General features: G+C 36.2%; 2 protein-coding genes across 2 annotated transcripts; one reads left to right on the forward strand and one right to left on the reverse strand.

The window, feature by feature from the left end:
- Positions 1-1,430: 1,430 nt before the first annotated feature.
- Positions 1,431-2,669, reverse strand: LOC139947343 (retinoschisin-like). Its single transcript, XM_071945241.1, has 3 exons — positions 2,657-2,669; positions 1,719-1,918; positions 1,431-1,574 (listed from the first exon to the last, which is right to left on the reverse strand). The coding sequence occupies exons 1-3, from the start codon at positions 2,667-2,669 to the stop codon at positions 1,431-1,433; spliced, it is 357 nt and encodes a 118-aa protein (XP_071801342.1).
- A 2,485-nt stretch (positions 2,670-5,154) lies between these two features.
- LOC139947127 (DNA-directed RNA polymerase I subunit RPA12-like) lies at positions 5,155-14,962 on the forward strand. Its single transcript, XM_071944977.1, has 10 exons — positions 5,155-5,287; positions 6,485-6,589; positions 8,796-8,905; positions 10,052-10,260; positions 10,849-11,065; positions 11,647-11,863; positions 12,445-12,649; positions 13,232-13,453; positions 14,042-14,258; positions 14,847-14,962. The coding sequence occupies exons 1-4, from the start codon at positions 5,279-5,281 to the stop codon at positions 10,074-10,076; spliced, it is 249 nt and encodes an 82-aa protein (XP_071801078.1). The 5' UTR covers positions 5,155-5,278; the 3' UTR covers positions 10,077-10,260; positions 10,849-11,065; positions 11,647-11,863; positions 12,445-12,649; positions 13,232-13,453; positions 14,042-14,258; positions 14,847-14,962.
- The last annotated feature ends 1,661 nt before the right edge of the window (positions 14,963-16,623 follow it).

Consider the following 16,623-nt stretch of genomic DNA (forward strand, 5'->3'; position numbering starts at 1 on the left):
GGGAATATTGAACTATACTAGATTCGTCGCTTGATCACACCCTAGGGACGTATCAAAAAGCTCATGTTTTGCCCTGCAAGGTATAATAATGCGATGGAGCGATCTGTCGACAAAAGGAAAATTAGGTACAGGATCAATTGTAATTTGTGCCTGTATTAAATGTTCTCACTTTTCCTCGAGATGTAAACCTAATTTGTATTATTATAAGAATTTATGTAACCCTTCCTTAGGGTAAGGTATATATATGTACAGTATATTCCTTTTGGAATAAAACAAGAAATCAAAAATCAAATCAGCTTTGTGCAGTAAAGACCAGAGTTAAAAATAAAGAGAGTGTGACTTCATTCCAGATTTCGATTCCATTTCAATATAAGGTACTTTGAGCTGATCAACTATTTTGTCATGCTCTCTGATCTGTATAGTCGGACTTCGGGTGGGGGGTGGTATTCAACTGAAAGATGCCGAGTTCTCACTGGAGGTACAAAACACACATCGTGACATCTCAATAGCAGATACTCGCAACTAATTTAATCTTTACAAAAAGGCAGCAGTAGGCTCTACAAAATATAAGGGTGCATTCGATTTAGCTTCCATGTGTCTACCACGCGGTGCTCACTCGGGTGAGCTGCTGACAAGAGCTAATCGAACGATCAATCACCCTCTCGAGGTGACGTCATGCGCATTAGGCCAGCCCCAAAGTGACCCACTCCACAAGCAGGGCACCTGGTGGCTGACCCGGGTGAGCCCCTGGAATGGCGTCAAAGCTATTCGAACGTACCGGGGAAGGACCGGGGTCGACCCAGGGATTCTAACCGAACGCACCCATAGAAGCACAGCACACTCACAGTAATTTACGACAATGTGCAGGTCAAGGGTCAAACTTCTACTGGACGCTACCGTACATACATTGCGACAATAAGCAAAATTCAATTCTCCCTCTTAAGTTAAATGTTCCTATGACCAAACGATTATCTACATCACAAAGCAACAAGATAATTTTTTCGTTGACAGTTTTAATACAATGATACCATAAAACTTTAACAGCCCCCGATTAAACTTGTATATAACTTGTGTTAATGTCTGATATAAAACAATCAAAATAATCACTAATTAAAGTTCAGTACCGATCCGAAAAAATGAAAAAAATCCTTTCTGGAATACGTTGGAACATCAAGGGGGAAAAATAATATTGTTGCGCCTATTTCCATTGCCGCAAATAATTATAATATATACAAAATCTGAGTGTAATCAACGCGAACATTATGCAATTATTTAAAAAATATTGACAAAAATAATGCACAATAAAATTCATAACTGTTGTTTACACTACACAGACTGAGAAAGAATTTACGATGTTGAATTGATTTGAATTGAATTGAAAGTTGATGAAAATGAAGCCACGAAGTGAAGGTTTTTTTGTTTTCAAAACTTCACTTTTTGCAGCCGAGCAGCTCAAAACGCAGGCAGATGAAAACATACCACTTAACGGGCACGATGCGAATCTTGACCGCCAAGACGGGCTTGAAGAAGCGCCTCTCCACGATGCGGTTCTGGTCAGAGTTGCCATTGAATATCTAGGAGGGGAAAAATAGCAGTGAAATCAAATGAGACTATTATCATTGAACATCTAGAGAATTCAAAAAAAAGGTATAGAAAGATGGGCAGGGGAGTGTCTCATCTGAAAATGAGCGACATCAAAGGAAGCAATATCATCATACCTGAGTTTGACCAAGTTGGTCTTTCATGTCAACAAGACATGCCGGTGAAGGCGGTTCGAACTGCACTTTGTACTTTGTCACCCACTGCGGGGCATAGGGGTTACCATAACGCCCTTGTGTGAGTACCCCAGTGACGTAGGTCGGGTTGCCTAAATCCACCTGTATCCACTGGTTGGCTACCGGCACAATAGGACACAATGCTAGTTGAGCAAACAGTTTGATAAAACAAGTTGGTCAAATCAGTTTAACCAACAGTTTGGGCAATAACGCACATTTTTATGGCAAAATATTCGGAAGTGTATTTTTCATTTCACATTCTGTTCAACCAAGTTTGTACCTAACCAAAGTTGCCAACAGATTTTCCCAAATTTTGTGTTTTTTTCCCCAATGTTTCATGCGAAATGGCGGCCATATTGAATTTTGAAATGTTTGAAATGTAAAATGCCAAATTTGGGCTGAATCGGTCTCTTAATTTTCTAGTTAATGACAATTTGAGTTTTTGTAATGGTTTTGGGGGAAAACGGCGGCCATATTGTTTTCAGACCTAAATAGCACTTTTGCCGGGTCAAATATTTATACACCATCGTGATTCGTGATCAACATATTTTTTATGTCAAATTACCGCACATTTTAATGTCAAAATGTACGGAAGTGTATTTTTCACTACATATTCCGTTCAACCAAATTGGAACCTGTAACCAAAGTTGCCTAAAAAGTTCACCAAAAATGTGTTTTTTATCCCATTTGTTGCAAAATTTAAACACTTTAAATGTAAAATGTACAAACCTCATACTTTCAGCCAAATTTAGGCTGAATCTGTCTCTTAATATTCTAGTTAATGACAATTTGGGTTTTTGTAATGGTTTTGGGGGAAAACGGCGGCCATTTTGTTTGTTGACCCCAAAAATGCACTTTCGCCAGTTCAAATATTTATATACCATCTTGATTCATGATCAACATGTCCTACCGCATAATTTTAGATTAAAATATTCGGAAGTGTATTTTCACTACATATTCTGTTCTCAAGTCTGTACCTATCCAAAGTTGGCTAAAAAGTTCTCCAAAAATGTGGTTTTTATCCCATTTTTTGCAAAATGGCGGCCATATTGAATTTGGTTACACTTTAAATGTAAAATGTACCAACCTCATACTTTCAGCCAAGTTTGGGCTGAATCGGTCTCTTAATGTTCTAGTTCATGACAATTGGAGTTTTTGTAATGGTTTTTGGGGGAAACGGCGGCCATTTTGTTTTTTTACCCCAAAAATGCACTTTCGCCGGATCAAATATTTATATACCATCTTGATTCATGATCAACTTGTCTTAACGCACATGTAAAATTATAAGGGAGTATATTTTTCACCACATTATTCTGTTCATCCAAAACTATATTTTATTTTAATCCTGACCAAATTTGCCTTAAAATGTTTACAAAACATTGTCTTTTTCCCTATTTTTTTATGCAAAATGGCGGCCATATTGCATTTTGAAACATTTTTAATGTAAATGTACAATTCTATAACTTTAGCCAAATTTGGGCTGAATCGGTCTCCTAATGTTCTAGTTATGTCAATGCAATGGGAGTTGTTTTATAACGGTTTTAGGTGGAAAACGGCGGCCATTTTGTTTTTTTTCACCCAAAAATGCACTTTCGCCGGGTCAAAATTTCATACACCACCCTGAATCATGATCAGCGTGTCCTACTGGACATTTTCATATAAAAATATTGAGGGGAGCAAATAGTGTAAGGTAAAAATGTTTTAAAGCTTTTTTGGCACTGTGGAGCTTAGACTATAGCAGAAAATGAAGATTTTGAAAAAAATGGTTTTACTTGAAAGTAGGTTCTCATTTTCTTCTATCTTGAAAATTGCGCTGTCCACTTTTGGTCCTTTATAGGTACAGGAATAATTAGTAGGGCTGATAAGTGCAAAAATATACAAAATAAACAAACGCCCCAAGATTTGGTTGACCATTATTTTGAGGGCGCTGTGCCAAGTTTTGCGCAGGTCCAGTCGGTGTTCAGCTGCTGAGTAAACACAACCTACTGTCGTCTGCTCGTCCAGTGTCTTCAGATGGAAGTCACAATTAAACTGCAAAAAAAACCATGGTATAATAATGTGGATTTTTCTTAAAATGTTTTATGTCTCGAGAAAGGTAATACGTTTGTTGCTTCGGGTTCAGTGACTTGCACTAGTTTGTATAAAGCTGTTATAAAGACACTGGACACTATTGGTAATAATTGTCAAAGACTAGTTTTCTCACTTGGTGTATCCATGAAGTTTATTGCTCCATGGTGTATCTCAACATGCATAAAATAACAAACCTGTGAAATGAGCTCAATTGGTCGTCGAAGTTGCGAGATCATAATAATGAAAGAAAAAAAACACTTAACACACAAAGTTGTGTGCTTTCAGATGCTCGATTAAAGACCTCAAATTCTAAACTTGAGGTCTCGAAATAAAATTCGTGGAAAATTAATGTTTTTCTCGAAATCAAGGTCACTTCAGAGGGAGCCGTTTCTCACAATGTTTTATACTATCCTCTCCCCATTACTCGTTACCAAGTGAGGTTTTATGCTGATAATTATTTTGAGTAGTTACCAATAGTGTCCACTGCCTTTAAAAATTGGGGAAAATTTGCTATACACAGTAGGTGAAATTCAAGAGGCGCAGGCAGGATGGAAGTCTATGACAAAACGTTATTGTTTGATTTTAGGCTTATTTGCAACGGTCTCCTTCACTTGTCTGCTCTCGCCAAACGCCAGTTAAAATATCCAAGAATTGCAAGCGAATTTAGAATTAGAAACTCCAAACCAAATTCGCTAATCCCCCAGCAGCAACTCACTTAAATAACTTTTTACGCCCGTCTTGTTTTTTATTTTAAAACTTAATTACCCCTGTGGTTAAAAATAACAAAATACATTTGAGGACACACATGAAAATGCAGTTTAAACATAAAAATAGCAGGGGGCAAAAAACTATTTTTCAAGCATTATCATGATTATACAAAATCATATAATAATATTATTTCTTTGTTTTTTGAATCTTTGTGAGTGACAACTTATGTAATGTTCTAGGGATTATTTAAAACAAAGTTTAAAGCGATTTTTATTTGGTAGTTGGAAGGGATTTCTCTCTTAGATAGTGATGTGGTGTGGTTCGTATTCGGGGATAATGTTTATTTAATTCCATTGTTTATTCTTTTGCGCTTGGTATTTTTAACCAGAATTAATCAAAATCATCCACAAAGTGCATCAATTAATTAATACAACTCATGCGCGGGAGACTCTACAATCCACCAACAGAGGGCGCGATTCCTATTTTAATACCTAGTCAGATACCCCAAACCAATTTCAACGCTGAACGTATGGGTGAAGTCAGGCTTGATAAATCACTTGCGTCCTATTCAGAAACGCACGCTGGATTAGAATTTCTCTAAAACATGGAAGGAGAGGAGTGAGTTGCTTCTTCGAGAGAGTTTTGCTCGCAATTTGGCTCCATTTTACCGTTTCTTGAAAAAGGAACGGTAGTTATGAAATGCAAGACATGTCCTCACAAAGTAGATGCAAAAAGTAAGTTTGGAATATATATATTTATTGTGGAAACAGGAACTTGTAAAATTGTGTGTGATAGCCCCCTTGACTTGTGCGTTATTTATAAAAGGGGTAGGCGGGGTCGGGACGTGGCCAAGGAGGCGGTGGGGGAGGAGGCTGATGCATGATCGCAACACTCAGTCTTTGAATATTAAATACATTAATGCAGATTCAGCTTAATGACTGTGATAATTTTATAGTTTTAAAATAAAACAAAAATGAATATTTTTTTTAGTATAAAAAAAATATATTTATAAATAATTGTTTTAGTAAACTAAGTTTTCAGTATTAATTTTGTAATTTACATTATATCGGCCTACTACTAGGCCTGTCTGTAGGATTAATGATTGCCTTTTATATCATCCTTTGTAATGATTGCATCCTGGTGGATCATCCGCTGTTGTTTGGTCATGTTATTATAATTTATAATAAAAAAAAATATATATAAATAAATTCAAATTTGTTTTTAGTTGTGGTAAAAAAAAACTAAAGGAAAAACCCTTGGCATTTGATATGAAATAATATAGTATCGAATTTACCTCAATGAAATATCCCTTTGTAAAAATAAGTAAAAATGTGATGGCGCCATACGGAAAGTTCTCCCATTGACTGTCTGACTTGTCTTTTTTGGAAATGAATGTTTCAGATTTTCAAATCTTGATGAGGCATGGTATGTGCTTTGCAACCTGCTGCGCTGTTGCCGGGCATTCATGATTACAAAATCGATCACCAACATGTTTTTTTGTTAAGTTAAAATTACATTCCTTTTACAGATTTTCAACAAAGTTGTGTTTATTAATATTATCAGTGAATTTTGTTCTTTTTATCAGTGGTGACCGCAATTTTTGTGTTGTTTTTTATTTGTTATTTTTTTTTATTTTTTATTTATGTTTCCTTTCCTGCAAGCTTAGCTAGGTTTTTAATCAATTCAAAACAAACTAATCAAAGAACACAATAAAACTAATTGTTTTACCCTAAAAAAGGAAATTTTATCAACATTTTGTCATTCTAACATTTTGAGGTGCAAAACAATGATAACTAGGCTTAGAAATAAACTAGCTATACAGGTAAATTAATCAAAACTCGCCTATTTGTAAAGACAACAACTATCATTAGCACAGACAGCATATTTTTGAATGAATGAAAAGTCACTTATTGTCTTCCTTCTCATTACAGCTGCATCACATGGTGTGGTCTATCATTCATACCTGCGTCTCAACTCTCAACAAGAATGTTGAAGGTTGTCAGGAGGTCGTCGGCCAGAAAGACCTAGGACCACTGGTGAGTGAAACACTGGAGTTTTATCTTAGGAAATATCCAAATTGTTTAGGTTTATATATTGCTGTTCAGGCAAAGTAACAAAAGAAACATGTTAAGCATCCTCACCCGCTTCCTTTTTACATGCCGCCTTTTTTATTTTATTTTTTATTTATTTTGTTATGCACATTTTTATTTTTTTTATTATTACTTTTGTTTTCAAGGGGGTTATTTTAAACGATCTCAGCTAAAACAATCTGAATGTCTTATCTGAATGTCTTGACCAAAATGTTTCATTTATGTATTGTGTGTTTCAGCAGTAGAAAGTGGACACTAAACATGTTTCATTTTTTACTCGGCCTAACCTCCAAAACATTTTCTTTTTCTTTTTTCTTTCAGAGGTTTCATTATTTATATTTAACTCATTATTTGTATTTATTTATTTTTTATTTTTTTTATATTTATATATATATATTATTATTATTATTATTATTATTATTATTATTATTATTATTATTATTATTATTATTATTATTTTTTTTTTTTTACAAAAAAAGATGTACAATTAAAATCTGTGAAAAGGGTACACCACCCACAGGGAAACCTCTGGCAATTTTTAAAATTGGTTTATGAAAAAAAGATAAAATTTATTTGGTGATTTATTTCATTTGGTTTCTTTTGAAGAATATTACCCCCAAAATACTTAGTTCACCGTTTTATTTTATTTCAGGAAAGAAACAAAAACAAATCAGTGTAAAGGGTTTGCAACCTGAAGGGGAACCTCTGATCAATTATGAAATTGTTTGAAAGAAAAATGCAAAGTTTTGTTTTGAATAAAAGGTGGTTTATCATTTGGTAAATTTTGAAAAAAAGCAACCCCCAAAGTTCTTTGTTTGTACTTGTTTATTTTGTTTTAGAGGTTTTATCCCTCTGAAAACAGCAAAATTGAGTGACAATGGGTTCGCCACCCGTAGGGAAACCTCTGGCCATTTTTTTAACTGTGTTTAATTGAAAAGTGTACCACTTCATTTTAAAAGGCGATTTTTTTTAATCTTTTGGTAATTTTTTGAAAATTACCCTCCCCCCCCCCCAAATATTTGGTTAGAAACAGTTTTGTTTTATTTCAGAGGTTTCTTAAGCAGGGCAAAATTCAGTGATATGGGTTCGCCACCCGTGGGATAACCTCTGGCCAATTTTTTAACTGTTTAATTGAAAAATTAACCACTTCATTTTAAAGGGCAATTTCTGAAAATTACCGCCCCCCCCCCCACGAATATTTGGTTAGAAATAGTTTTTCTTTTATATTTAATATTTCATATTTAATAATAATTAAATATTTCATATTTAATTTAAGCAAAATTCAGTGATATGGGTTTGCCACCCGTAGGGAAACCCCTAGCCAATTTTTTAACCGATTTATCATTTGGTAAGCCCCCAAATATTTGCTTTGAAAAACGAGCCCCCAAATATTTGGTTTTATATTTTTAACTCTGAAAACAGAAGAGCAAAAACTCAGTGACCAATAGTTCGCCACCCGTAAGGAAACCTCTGGCCAATTTGTTAACTGTGTTTGATTGAAAATTGCACCACTTAAAATTGCACCCCCAAATATTTTGATGTACAAATACGTTAGTTTTATTTCAGAAGTTTTATATTTTACCTGTGAAAACAGAGGAGCAAAAATCAGTGACAAAGGGTTCGCCACCCGTAAGGAAACCCCTGGCCGATTTTTTAACAGTGTTTGATTGAAAATTGCGCCACTTCAAATTAATTTGAAAAATAACATAAACCCCCCAAATTTGTTGATGTACAAATAAGTTCGTTTTATTTCAGAGGTTTTATATTTTACCTGTGAAAACAGGAGCAAAAATCAGTGATAAAGGGTTCGCATCCGTTAGGAAACCCCTGGCCAATTTTTTTGCAAATGTTTGGGAAAAAAAGCAAACGTAATTTGTTGATGTATCGCAATCTATACCTCGGATGGATTCATCGCTACTGTGACAGGGTTTTTAGTTCTTTCTGTTTTCTCAGCAAGTAGAACTAGTAGACCTATTTTGCTGAAACTTTCATAGTTTTATTTCATCTTTCTATATTTTGTCAAGTTTTTATTGACAAAAAAAAACAACTTATGGCCTTACCTTTTAGGCGTATTATCACAGATTTATTTTTTCAATGCTTGGTTATTTTTCATCACATCTTAACTTCATTTTTGTATCTGGTCTGGTTTCAGATTGACAGGCCATGTGCCAAGTGCCGTCCTGATGGACTTCATTTCCATACCAGGCAAACACGATCAGCTGATGAGAGACAAACCGTCTTCTATTTCTGCCCATCATGCAAGTAAGTTAATCACTACTTAATTAAGCCTGGTTCATACTTCCTGCAAATGCAAAGTGAATTTTGGTGACACAGTCCTGTTTTCTTAGCAAATATTTCGAAGGGGTTGAACACAGTTCAACTGCTGCGAGTGATTCAGTTCGTGACAACAAAATTTGCTTTACATTATATGAACCGGGCTTTAGGCTTGTAGACCCTTTTAGGTTTATCATACAGTTTCAATAGGTTGCACAGGGGTTAGTAGGTACCTGTGAGGGCAGAGATGGTTCTTGTGATTTATTTAGCTTGGTCACTACATATTTGGCTGCACAGGCAGTTTCTGAGTTGGTTTGATGAATGAAATAAATGGCCTAGTGATCAGGGGTACCATTGTTGAAGAGCCACGAGCGTCACTGAATGACAGATTTCAGTGCTATATAAGGATTAGTACAAGCAGAAATTCACTGTTCATATAACATGTGTGTAAATCTTTGTTGGAAGTGTCGTGGCCGAGCGGTTAAGAGCATCAAATTCAAACTCTGGTGTTTCTGATCAGCAGAGTGTGGGTTTGAATCCCCAGCCATGACACTTGTGTCCTTAAGCAAGACACTTAACCATTGCTTCACCCTTTGGATTGGACGTAAAGCCGTTGGTCCCATGTAAAAGAACGCAGTGCATGCACTTATCGAAAAAGAGAAGGGGTTCACCCCGGTGTTCCTGGCTGTGGCTGCTTTATGCGCCGTAGCACCTTGTAAACCATTACATGGTGGTCTAAGGATTAGGTCTCATAATTTCAAAATTTTCGTCCTACTCACCTTGCAGTACAAATATTTGGCGCTATGTATCCTTTGGAAAAGGCGCGTTACAAAAACGTTTATTATTATAATTTTTAATATTGTTATTATTAAAGCACAATATGGTTACAAGTTCATCCATCAGCAAAACAGAAACCAACAAAACATGCAATTGGATCTTGCGAAGGATCTGCGGTGAACTTTGCAAAGAGTTAAGACTAGTCTTATCTTGTTAAGACAAGTTAGCCGTCTAACTTAGGACTAGCCTTAAGTTAGAACCAGTCCTAACTCTTTGTGAAATCGACCCCAGGATGGTTAGGTTCAAAGATCCATTTTTAATGTAAAAGTAATTTTTTTAATTTATTTTTATTTACAGGCATCAAAAGTTTGAGTACTCCTGAAGAGAATCAACATCTTCGGATCGGTCTACACTGAGAGGAACTCAAGGCAAGAGCTCACTGGAACAAGGAGATGAAAGCACCACCGGCGACAACGACGACCCCATGCCAGAGAGATGTCTTACTGATGATGAGGCAAATTTTTGGGCTGTGTTTATTCATTGAAAAATGCACCACTACATAAAAGGTGATTTAAAAGTTTTGAAAAACAAGCCCCCAAACTTCTGGCTTTATATTTTTAAATCTGAAAACAGAAGAGCAAAAATTCAGTGACAAAGGGTTCGCCACCCGTAAGGAAACCCCTGGCCGATTTTTTTAACTGTGTTTGATTGAAAATTGCGCCACTTCGTAATTGAAAGTTGACATTTGGCAAATTTTGAAAAATAACAGGAAACCCCTCCAAATATTTTGATATACAAATAGGTTCGTTTTATTTCAGAGGTTTTATATTTTACCTGTGAAAACAGCAAAAATCAGTGACAGTCTGTAAGGAAATCCCTGGCCAATTATTTTTAAATGTTTGGGGAAAAAAAGCAAACATAATTTGTTGATGTATCGAAATCTTTACCGCGGATGGATTCATTGCTACTGTGACAGGGTTTTGCTTCTTTTTTTTTTCTCAGCAAGTAGAACCAATCAACCTATTTTGCTGAAAACTTTCACTGTTTTATTTCATCTTTCTAACCATTTGTTAATTCGACCCCAAGATGGTTAGGGTCAAAAGTTAATTTTTTATGTAAAATTAATTTTTATATATATTTTTTTATATTTACAGGCATCAAGAGATTGAGTACTCCTGAAGAGAATCAACATCTTTGGATCGGTCTACACTTAGAGATCTCAAGACAAGAGCTCATTGGAACAAGGAGATAAAATCACCACCGGCGACAACGACAACGATGACGACCCGATGCCACAGAGATGTCTTACTGATGAGGAAGCCGATTGTTTGACTGTGTTTAACCATTGAAAAATGCGCCACTTCATATAAGGTGATTTTTAAGTTATGAAAAACAAGCCCCCAACTATTTGGTTTTATATTTTAACTCTGAAAACAGAAGAGCAAAAATTCAGTGACAAAGGGTTCGCCACCCGTAAGGAAACCCCTGGCCGATTTTTTACTTGTGTTTGATTGAAAATTGTGCCACTTCAAATTGAAAATTGACATTTAAACTTTGAAAAATAACGTAAACCCCGCCAAATATTTTGATATACAAATAGGTTCCTTTTGTTTTAGAGGTTTTTATACTTTACCTGTAAAAACAAAGGAGCAAAAATCAGTGACAAAGGGTTTGTGTCCGTATGGAAACCCTTGGCCAACACTTTTTTAAATGTTTGGGAAAAAAAGCAAACATAACTTGTTGATGTGTCGAAATCTTCACCTAGGCTACTTTGACAAGGTTTGCTTCTTTCTGTTTTCTCAGCAAGTAGAATCAATTAACCTATTTTGCTGAAATTTTCACTGTTTTTTCATCTTTCTAACCATTGGCGAAATCGACCCCAGGATGGTTAGGGTCAAAGATTAATTTTTTATGTAAAAGTAACCTTTTTAAATATGTTTTTATATTTACAGGCATCAAGAAATTGAGTACTCCTGAAGAGAATCAACATCTTTGGATCGGTCTACACTTAGAGATCTCAAGACAAGAGCTCATTGGAACAAGGAGATAAAATCACCACCGGCGACAACGACAACGATGACGACCCGATGCCACAGAGATGTCTTACTGATGAGGAAGCCGATTGTTTGACTGTGTTTAACCATTGAAAAATGCGCCACTTCATATAAGGTGATTTTTAAGTTATGAAAAACAAGCCCCCAACTATTTGGTTTTATATTTTAACTCTGAAAACAGAAGAGCAAAAATTCAGTGACAAAGGGTTCGCCACCCGTAAGGAAACCCCTGGCCGATTTTTTACTTGTGTTTGATTGAAAATTGTGCCACTTCAAATTGAAAATTGACATTTAAACTTTGAAAAATAACGTAAACCCCGCCAAATATTTTGATATACAAATAGGTTCCTTTTGTTTTAGAGGTTTTTATACTTTACCTGTAAAAACAAAGGAGCAAAAATCAGTGACAAAGGGTTTGTGTCCGTATGGAAACCCTTGGCCAACACTTTTTTAAATGTTTGGGAAAAAAAGCAAACATAACTTGTTGATGTGTCGAAATCTTCACCTAGGCTACTTTGACAAGGTTTGCTTCTTTCTGTTTTCTCAGCAAGTAGAATCAATTAACCTATTTTGCTGAAATTTTCACTGTTTTTTCATCTTTCTAACCATTGGCGAAATCGACCCCAGGATGGTTAGGGTCAAAGATTAATTTTTTATGTAAAAGTAACCTTTTTAAATATGTTTTTATATTTACAGGCATCAAGAAATTGAGTACTCCTGAAGAGAATCAACATCTTCGGATCGGTCTACACTTATAGATCTCAAGACAAGAGCTCACTGGAACAAGGAGATGAAACCACCGGCGACGATGACGACCTGATGCCACAGAGATGTCTTACTGATGAGGAGGCCAAATTTTCGACTGTGTCTATTCATTGAAAATTGTGCCACTTCATATAAGGTGATTTATAAGTTTTGAAAAACAAGCCCCCCAACTATTTGGTTTTTTATTTAAACTCTGAAACAGAAGAGCAAAAATTCAGTGACAAAGGGTTCGCCACCCGTAAGGAAACCCCTGGCCGATTTTTTACTTGTGTTTGATTGAAAATTGTGCAACTTCAAATTGAAAATTGACATTTAAACTTTGAAAAATGACGTAAACCCCGTCAAATATTTTGCTATACAAATAGGTTCCTTTTGTTTGAGAGGTTTTTATACTTTACCTGTGAAAACAAAGGAGCAAAAATCAGTGACACAGGGTTTGTGTCCGTATGGAAACCTTTGGCCAACACTTTTTTAAATGTTTGGGAAAAAAAGCAAACATAATTTGTTAAAGTGTCGAAATCTTCACCTAGGCTACTTTGACAAGGTTTGCTTCTTTCTGTTTTCTCAGCAAGTAGAACCAATTAACCTATTTTGCTAAAACTTTCACTGTTTTTTCATCTTTCTAACCATTGGCGAAATCGACCCCAGGATGGTTAGGGTCAAAGGTTCATTTTTTATGTAAAAGTAATTTTTTTAAATATTTTTTTTATATTTACAGGCATCAAGAGATTGAGTACTCCTGAAGAGAATCAACATCTTCGGATCTCTCTCAATTAGAGATCTCAAGACAAGAGCTCTCTGGAACAAGGAGATGAATTCACCACCAGCGACGGCGACGTCGACATCGATGATGACCTGATGACACAGAGATGTCTTACTGATGAGGAGGCCGTTTGTTTGGCTGTGTTTGTCCATTGAAAAAAGCGCCACTTCATATAAGGTGATTTATTAGTTTTGAAAAACAAGCCCCCAACTATTTGGTTTTTTATTTAAACTCTGAAACAGAAGAGCAAAAATTCAGTGACAAAGGGTTCGCCACCCGTAAGGAAACCCCTGGCCGATTTTTTACTTGTGTTTGATTGTAAATTGTGCAACTTCAAATTGAAAATTGACATTTAAACTTTGAAAAATGACGTAAACCCCGCCAAATATTTTGCTATACAAATAGGTTCCTTTTGTTTTGTAGGTTTTTATACTTAACCTGTAAAAACAAAGGAGCAAAAATCAGTGACAAAGGGTTTGTGTCCGTATGGAAACCCTTGGCCAACACTTTTTTAAATGTTTTGAAAAAAAAAAAAACATAATTTGTTGATGTGTCAAAATCTTCACCTAGGCTACTTTGACAGGGTTTGCTTCTTTCTGTTTTCTCAGCAAGTAGAACCAATTAACCTATTTTGCTGAAACTTTCACTGTTTTATTTCATCTCTCTAACCATTTGTGAAATTGACCCCAGGATGGTTAGGGTCAAAGGTTCATTTTTTTATGTAAAAGTAATTTTTGATTTTTTTTTGCTTTTTCTGATTTACAGGCATCAAGAGATTGAGTACTCCTGAAGAGAATCAACATCTTCGGATCGGTCTACACTTATAGATCTCAAGACAAGAGCTCACTGGAACAAGGAGATGAAATCACCACCGGCGACGACGACAACGATGACGACCTGATGCCACAGAGATGTCTTACTGATGAGGAGGCCAAATTTTCGACTGTGTCTATTCATTGAAAATTGTGCCTCTTCATATAAGGTGATTTATAAGTTTTGAAAAACAAGCCCCCAACTATTTGGTTTTTTATTTAAACTCTGAAACAGAAGAGCAAAAATTCAGTGACAAAGGGTTCGCCACCCGTAAGGAAACCCCTGGCCGATTTTTTAATTGTGTGTGATTGTAAATTGTACAACTTCTAATTGAAAATTGACATTTAAACTTTGAAAAATGACGTAAACCCCGCCAAAGATTTTGCTATACAAATAGGTTCCTTTTGTTTTGTAGGTTTTTATACTCAACCTGTGAAAACAAAGGAACAAAAATCAGTGACAAAGGGTTTGTGTCCGTATGGAAACCCTTGGCCAACACTTTTTTAAATGTTTTGGAAAAAAAACAAACATAATATGTTGATGTGTCGAAATCTTCACCTAGGCTACTTTGACAGGGTTTGCTTCTTTCTGTTTTCTCAGCAAGTAGAACCAATTAACCTATTTTGCTGAAACTTTCACAGTTTTATTTCATCTCTCTAACCATTTGTGAAATTGACCCCAGGATGGTTAGGGTCAAAGGTTCATTTTTTTATGTAAAAGTAATTTTTGATTTATTTTTGCTTTTTCTGATTTACAGGCATCAAGAGATTGAGTACTCCTGAAGAGAATCAACATCTTCGGATCGGTCTACACTGAGAGGAACTCAAGGCAAGAGCTCACTGGAACAAGGAGATGAAATCACCACCGACGACGACGACAACGACGACCACCTGATGCCAGAGAGATGTCTTACTGATGAGGAGGCCGAGCATCCATCCCAGTATGGGTACTTAAATAAGATAAGGATCCTTTATCACTGACAGTGCCATCAAGATTGTCTCAAGAAACAAAATGAGGCTTGACAACAAAATTAAGTCTGGTTGCTTTTTGTTAAACTTTGAGCATTCTGATCGGTACACGGGAACCAGACAAAATGGCCGAACTGTGGTAAAGGTGTTTTTAAACTGTCAGTGTTGCTTACATTAGTTTGCGATAACTCGTGCTTATAGCTTGTTTTGAAAAAATTAGTATCTGAAATTGAATTGTTAACCGTCGTGAATTGTTGTTATTGATCGATCCTCCCCTAACCCCTTGGGTGGGTTGATCGATTGAAAGAACGAACAGGAAACTTGAGTGCAAACCTTTTATGATAAAAGCCTTCTAGCTCTGGATTATGGCATACTTAGTAACTTATGGGTCATGACAAGACTAAAACTCCCTTTTTCCTGAGAGTTGGTCATTGGACAAAAGTCATCCTTGATTCTGCTACTCCGAAACGCCTGATGCATTACGGAGGCAACATTGCCACTGGTCATTGCCTGGGTGCCCCTTGAAATGTTCTTGCAATTTTCTGCTAGGGGTTTGCGACATAGCAAACTAGGAACCTATCAACATGTTCTCTAGCAGTGGCTTACTGTTGTACCACTACCATGGTGCATGACTTTCATCCCTTTCTGCAAGGGGTTGTGTCACAGCAAACTTAGTAAAGTTTTAGTTAAGTGGCTTACTGTTGTACCACTACCATCACACATGACTTTCATTCCTTTCTGCTAGGGATTGGGTCACAGCAAACTTAGTAACGTTTTACATTAGTTGCTTACTGTTGTACCACTACCATCACACATGACTTTCATCCCTTTCTGTTAGGGATTGGGTCACAGCAAACTTAGTAAAGTTTTACATTAGTGGCTTACTGTTGTACCACTACCATCACACATGACTGTCATCCCTTTCTGTTAGGGATTGGGTCACAGCAAACTTAGTAACGTTTTACATTAGTGGCTTACTGTTGTACCACTACCATCACACATGACTTTCATTCCTTTCTGCTAGGGATTGGGTCACAGCAAACTTAGTAACGTTTTACATTAGTTGCTTACTGTTGTACCACTACCATCACACATGACTTTCATCCCTTTCTGTTAGGGATTGGGTCACAGCAAACTTAGTAACGTTTTACATTAGTTGCTTACTGTTGTACCACTACCATCACACATGACTTTCATCCCTTTCTGCGAGGGATTGGGTCACAGCAAACTTAGTAAAGTTTTACATTAGTGGCTTACTGTTGTACCACTACCATCACATGTGACTTTCATCCCTTTCTGCTAGGGATTGGGTCACAGCAAGCTAAATGTTGAGGTTCATATGTTCATACATGACTTTTGAAGGGAATGACTGGTACTTTCTATTAATCCACCTGCCCTGTTACCTCTGACCCCCTTCGTCTGTGGGGTAAGGTTACTGTCAATTTTTGCGGATGTATGTCAGAAATGGCCGTTTTACCTCTGCCCCCCTTTCCACCTGGGGTATTTGTTGCAATAACACAGTGATAAATCTTGAATCCTGTGTTGTGAATTGTTTCTATAGACTAA

Source organism: Asterias amurensis, chromosome 14 (genome assembly GCF_032118995.1).
Source record: "Asterias amurensis chromosome 14, ASM3211899v1".
NCBI classification, from domain to species: Eukaryota; Metazoa; Echinodermata; class Asteroidea; order Forcipulatida; family Asteriidae; genus Asterias; species Asterias amurensis.

What these genes read in the sequence shown, in the direction of transcription:
- LOC139947343 (XM_071945241.1), bottom strand. An exon ending in ACCAACTTGGTCAAACTCAG is followed by an intron (nt 1,575 to 1,718) that starts GTATGATGATAT and finishes TTCCCCTCCTAG; the next exon opens with ATATTCAATGGCAACTCTGA.
- LOC139947127 (XM_071944977.1), top strand. An exon ending in AGAAAGACCTAGGACCACTG is followed by an intron (nt 6,590 to 8,795) that starts GTGAGTGAAACA and finishes GTCTGGTTTCAG; the next exon opens with ATTGACAGGCCATGTGCCAA. An exon ending in TATTTCTGCCCATCATGCAA is followed by an intron (nt 8,906 to 10,051) that starts GTAAGTTAATCA and finishes TTTTATTTACAG; the next exon opens with GCATCAAAAGTTTGAGTACT.